The sequence below is a fragment of the Brassica oleracea genome, chromosome C5 (assembly GCF_000695525.1).
Source record: "Brassica oleracea var. oleracea cultivar TO1000 chromosome C5, BOL, whole genome shotgun sequence".
NCBI classification, from domain to species: Eukaryota; Viridiplantae; Streptophyta; class Magnoliopsida; order Brassicales; family Brassicaceae; genus Brassica; species Brassica oleracea.
The window spans coordinates 42,764,477-42,771,218 of NC_027752.1; the positions used below are offsets into that span (position 1 = coordinate 42,764,477).

Below are 6,742 nucleotides of genomic sequence, written 5' to 3' on the forward strand. Positions count from 1 at the left end.
ATCAAAAGAAAAGAAAAGAAACAGATAAAATAAGAGAGAGAGAGAGAGAGAGATTCACTATCCCAAAAGATCATAAACAATCTTTGGAAAAACACGTATAAACCTTGAAAACTCTATTCGTATTTTTTTGTATTTGGTTATCTTATCCTACAAATATATTTTGTGTAACTCAAAATTTAACAAGAATCAAAATACTCCTTTCAAAAAAGTTATTTGATCTTCAAATGCTAAACAATTATGTGACAACTTTAAAAATTAAGAAAATATTTTGATGGTAAATTTACTGTTCTTTTAGAAGCATGTGTTGCAAAAGATTTATTAGAAGGAGATGAAGAGTGGCAAGATACAATGAAAAAACATCACTTTGGGAGACACCATATCAATTGGTAATTTATCAATCATATTATTAGTTCACTGCAAAATAAGTTTAAAAAAAAAAATCGTGAGCAAACATAACAACACACATAGTTCATTTTCAAAAATCACATCAAAATAACCTATTTTATCTCGCTTAATGATTAGATAATTCCTAAATTTCTCAAATTTACTCATTTTATTCTAAAAGATAAAAGAAAATAAAAACACACAACTATGATTAGTGGTTTTTTTCACCATACATTTTTGGTATTTAAGTATAAATTGTTTTAAGTCATCTAAATTGTTTTAAATAATCTAATAATATATATTTTAAAATTTCATCTCTTAAATCATTTTTATATATTATACTGCTTTCTACAATTCAACATTACAAAAAAATGTTTAGAAGAGTTATACCACTTTTGTAAAAACTTTTCGTTTGCTAATATATATATATTAGGAATATTAAGCCAAAATAGATTTAAGAGATTGCTTTTTCTTATAATAACTTTATATTTAATTATTTTAATAAATTAAAAATATTTTTTCAAAAATTATATTTTTATTTTAAGTATATTAATTATAGAATATTTGTAAATGTTCACTTCTATATATATACTATTATTTTATATTCTAAACATTTGTATATATAATTATTATTATTGATTTCCTCCGCGACATCGCGGGGGTTCCATTCATAGTATATATAAAGAAGGTTATCCCAAATCATTGCTAGTATTTTCATTCATCTTAAAACTACCCTACCTTACGCACCATAAAAAAAAAAAAAAAAGGCAAATTGTAACATTAGATACAGTCTCATCACATGATCTAATGTCTTGAGCGTGAACTAAGACCATTAGCATCAACAATGCTTATCTATGCGTTCGATGCTATACCACTTTGGGTTGGACACACCCCAATCCCGCATTCTTTTTCATTCACGTGGATTACATTCTTGTCCGACAGTAAATTTACTACGTTCAGTAATCCAAAAAAATTTTGTCGACCGGTTTTACATATATACTAGCATAACACTGAAAATAACTCTTTAGTAGTTCATTTTTCAGATTAATTTTGGCTACCTTATAATTCTTTTATTGTGGCAATCACTACATCGAATTCGTTTTATTGATAAAATCATAGAGATTGGAGAGTATACAAACTCTTTGTCTTTAAGACGCCCTCACTATATATATTTTTCAAAAATAATATATTTAATTTATATTATCCCCACGTATTTAACTGCAGTGCTCCATTAAAACCTCGTTTTATAAAAGTTATTATTCAGAAATTAGGTAAACTCTATCAAAACGGTGAGCACATGTGCTCCAGTTGTACATGCATACAAATACAATTATATGTCGTTAAAAAAAAAACAACTATACAAGTAATTTATCATCATCCCTTCCCTAGTAATACTATATTTTTCCAAATTCGGAAATTACTTTCATTCTCCTTCCTATATATATATTTACATTTCTTATCTCCATTCTTTTTTTTTTCCACAATCATGTCAAAAAGTAACTCTCATTTCTAAATGCGACATTCTAACTTCACGCATGTGTGCATATACATGTATGCAAAGACACAAACACATATAACAAGCCCCTCTACATCCAACAAGTTTTCTACATCCACACAAAAAAGGTTTTCCGAACATAAGCACACATTTACAGACATGGATGATCTTGAGTTATTACAAGATCTGTCCCAATTCAACTTCCCAGCAACCATCAAGATCCCATCTAAAACCTCTAAAGACAACAAAGACGGCGATGGTGATAACGACGAGGTCTTTAGCTGCAGCACACCCACATCTCAAGAACACAAGATTCCTTCTGTCCACGATTCTCCACCTCCCCCGCCGCGAAAACCTCGTGCACTGCCTTCAAAACCGTCGCCAACAGCGGCTCTGATGATCAGATCGTGTAAGAGGAAGCTCTTAGTGTCAACTCCTGAGATTATCATGAACAAGGAAGAGATTGACCGTTTCTTCTCCTCTGTCTATAGTGACACGTCAACGACGGCTAAACGGCGGAGACGTTATCTTTATTGTGCGCGAAGATGAGCCTTTAGTTCAAGATTTACATTTTCTACAGTTTTACTGGAAATATTGTGAACTCTCATATAGTATAAATTAAAAACCTTATTATAAGTATTTTTAATTTTCAAAATGGATGGATAATTTTCTGTAGCCGCATATTAATTCCGCATGGAGGGGTCGTTGTTGTAAATTCCGTAATAAATGAAATTTAATTCCAATTGCCAAGTTTTCTAATAATAATTGGGATATTTATGTCATTTCTAAGAGACAAGATCGAGTTATTTATGATCCAGCGTCATGCGTGGAAAAGTTTTGTAATTTCACTATATGTCCAAGTAGATAAAACTGTTTTATCCACGTACTGTATTAAGTTACTTACTGTGAATCTGTGATATCATGTTAGCTTAATGAGCCTATAGGTGGTACATCGACGTTTAAGTATGAAACCACTGCATTTATGCAACCGACTAAGGGAAATTAAATGCAATGATTCTGCTATAGTTCACATACATTGAAGCCGTAGACGCCATTTTTTTTTTCAAATATATGTTTTATAAGCTATTATCAATAATGGTCCCTTTCGAAATTTACAATCAGTTGAACAAGCTACAGTAAAGTTAACTGCAGAATTTCATTTTCATTAATAGAAATATTTTTGTAATAATATACAAGTATCAATGATATCAGTTAATTTTGTTATCAAAAAATGCTAATGGCGTTTAAAAGTATTAGGTGCTAATTTGGTAGAAGATGTATCAGTTGCGTGTCCTACGTTGTGAAAGCAACAACAACGCGGAGATAATGAAGCCTTGATCTATGCAACTATCTTTTCTTCTTCTACAAATGTAAATATCATGCACATGTAGTGATACAAATACCTTCTTTTTTTTTTTTTGACGACGATACAAATACCTATTTCAAAGTAGTTTTTTTTTTTTTTTGTAAAAGTAGTAATGTTTTAATACTAGCTCAGTAAAAAAACATGCACATGTATATATATAGTTAGCTCAGTAATATTAATATCAAATTTGCTGATCTGAATTTCATGCTTGTTTCTGACATTTTGACCGGCCGGTAGAGCGACATACGTACGTAACTTTGGGATCTGTAGTTACTATGCAAATCGTTTTTGTATTGAATAATACTATCGAAAATATTCTAAAGATTTCAAAGTTCGAAGTTGATACCCGTCGTTCAATTCTTTACTATCTTCAAAATAATCACATTGTATTTAGAAAAGATCATTATTGAAATGAATTCAGATAATTTAATTGCTGGACCAGAAATTATGCATATGCTAATATGTAAAATTTACATACGTAAAATACATCGATCGGTTGTTACTAAACCATAATCACTTGAATCTTTTTAGACGACTTTGTTGTATATATTATCGATTATTTTTTATATATATTTGATCATTTTATTTATACATATACAATGTTCTTTGTTGTTATTATATAATTTTTTTTAGATGAACCGGATCAATTTTTATTAAAACTTGTGGAACTAAATTATAATTAATATATCAAGGATTGACCAGAATTGACATTAAACAAATTATGACACAAAAACTTTATTTTTTTTACTAAACACATTCTTAAAAAAAATAAATAGTATTATTTCCACAGTTGAATTATTTGACATGTATCTTCTTCTATATGATTTTGAAAGGTTTCAGATCAACCATCGAATTAATACATGTCATTTTAATGCTTTTAGTCGTATGCTTAAGAAAAACTTAATAATTTAAAGTCGTTTTAAAAAATTAAAAATATAACATATAAGAAAAAAGCTAACATATAAGAAAAATATAACATATAAGGTTTCCTCATTTTTGTTATTTAAAGTCATTTTAAAAAATTCAAAATATAAAATATAAATAAAAATCTAATTTCTTTTATTATATAGTTAATGTGATTGTTTATTTTTTTAATAATATAAAATTAAAAAAAATGAAGAAGTATTTAAAATTATTATCAAATCTTTAATATTCATAGTCATTAATTGTCATATATATGTTAATCATATTAGGTAATTCCGTAGCTTTTATTTAAGGAAAGAATACACATTTCTTATATTTTGAGTTAATATAATGTTTCTAGTAATTGGATTTAGACCAACATTTTTTTAATTGATTCTCAAGCTGCCACGTAAGTTAAAATGACATCTTAATTAAGTGACACCTAAACATGGTCTTGTTTTAGTACAATTATAACTTTTTAAATGATCTTCAATTAATATATAAGAGACATTTAGTTTGAAAATAAATTGAATTAGGTTTGAATATTTCACTTACGTGTATTTATGATATAACAGAACAAGAAAACAAATTGAATTGTGATTCCAGAAAATTAAATTGTTTGTATGCGTGTTGTGTCTCTTTCGACAATTGTTTTTTTTTCTCCTTTGAGAAGCAACAATTTAAAATTATCTAACTGGCGGACAAAAACAAGAAGATTACTCACCACTTCACCGGACCAACAAAATTAAATGAAAATTAAATACTGTATAGAGTAATTACATGTCCCTGCGACAAAAATGGAAATAATGGGGTTATTTATTAGACCAATATAATTGAATGAGAATTAAATATAGTGTAATGATACGGTCCTGTGACGAAGGAGGAGCCATGTCTACGCAACCAACAAGTGAACTGTCTTAGAACACAAGCTACTCTTTTTTACTTCTTCATGATTGAGTTCTTCTCTTATTCAGTAGGAAAAATCAAGTGTGTGTATACCATATTGTCTCTTATAACAAAACATACCGTAACGGTATCATCATGTCGCATGTAAGAGAGAGCTTACATTCGTCGCGCCCTAGAGAGAGAGAGCCGGTGGCTGGAGAGAGAAACCCTAGTTTCCATTTTTCTTATTAGTTTATGATTTGTACTCTTTCCATATTTTGTATTTCTTTTCTCTAGTCTTTCCATTATTCTATGACGGTGTAATTCCCTATATATAAAGGGCTCCTTATGTTTATGAATAGATATATAAACATACAGATTCTATTCTCTTGTTTTACAACACGTTATCAGCACGATTACGCTTTAAACCCTAAGCTAAAGTCCGAACCCTAAAACCCTAATCTCACCCCGGTGATAAACCCTAAACCCGACGACGAACCCTAATCTGATCAAGAACCTAAAACCCCATACTCAAGGCGTTCCCGATCTCAGCACGCGACCTCAGTCCGCTACTCAGTTCGCGACTTCAGCCTGTTCGCGAGACACGATCTCAACCTGCTCGACGTGACCCGATACCGTTCGATAGCCAGTACGTTCACGACCCGATAGCTGCTTGCTCCCGTTCGCGACTCGTCTCAGCTTCAATCCGTTCGCGACAGACAGCAACCTGTTCGCGACCCGACAGCAACGATCAGCTCGCGTTATTCTCTATTCGGTGGTCCATTCAACCCGACTTGAGGTTTTGGTAAAACTAAAACCTAAGAACCAAACCCTAAGGCAATAGATCCAATCCCTAATAACCTAAATTGAATCTTATTGCTTGATTAAAATCGAAACCCTAATTCCCTAAAGCCTAGCCGCATGCATACCATGCAAACCATAATCGAAATTTGATTTGATTGTTTATATGATTGAATGTTTTGAATCTGGTTATCATCACATAGAACCGATTGCTAGGATTGATTAATCTCATACTTTAATTTGGTTGATTGAATTGATGAACTAATTGAATGTTATCTTGCGATAGAAATCGCCTAAGTTGATTAGTTCCCATCTTGTTTAAAACTTGAAACCGACCGGCTTGTTCATATTGAAACCCTAATTGCATTAATCTCATTGAATATGATCGTTAGGTTGATAGTAACTAAACCCCTTGATGCATTGCTTGATTGTTTTATTGAGGTTTCATGATCACTTAGAATCGTTCTTGTTAAGATGAATAACCGATTGCATTAAGATCATATAGAAACCGATTGCCAAGATTGTTCATACCCTTGGCCGTGCGGCTTGTCTTGCATTATGCATGTTCGGATTGTTTGGCCGTGCGGCTTGTTAGCATATCATGCATTCATAATCGTATAAACTAAATGCATCATCTTCGTTTGGTTGTGTGACCAATTTGCATTATATATCTGATTGTCTTGTATGCATTATAAGAACATTATAAATCCTAAGAATGAAATATATGATTTCAGATGTCGAAAATCAACAACTTAGATTTTGCTGCCCTAAATCTCTCTGGAGATAATTACTTGCAATGGGCACTTGATGCTAGGATCATCCTGAAATCCAAGGGACTCAGTGAATGTATCATCGAGGGCAATAATGCAAGTGAGAAAAATAGATATGGAGCTATATTAATTATACGC

The 6,742-nt window shown here is 31.0% G+C and overlaps 1 protein-coding gene across 1 annotated transcript; it reads left to right on the forward strand.

The window, feature by feature from the left end:
* Positions 1-1,869: 1,869 nt before the first annotated feature.
* On the forward strand, positions 1,870-2,624 carry LOC106292646 (cyclin-dependent protein kinase inhibitor SMR1-like). The gene has a single exon (XM_013728275.1). The coding sequence runs from the start codon at positions 1,898-1,900 to the stop codon at positions 2,426-2,428; it is 531 nt and encodes a 176-aa protein (XP_013583729.1). The 5' UTR covers positions 1,870-1,897; the 3' UTR covers positions 2,429-2,624.
* Positions 2,625-6,742: the final 4,118 nt, after the last annotated feature.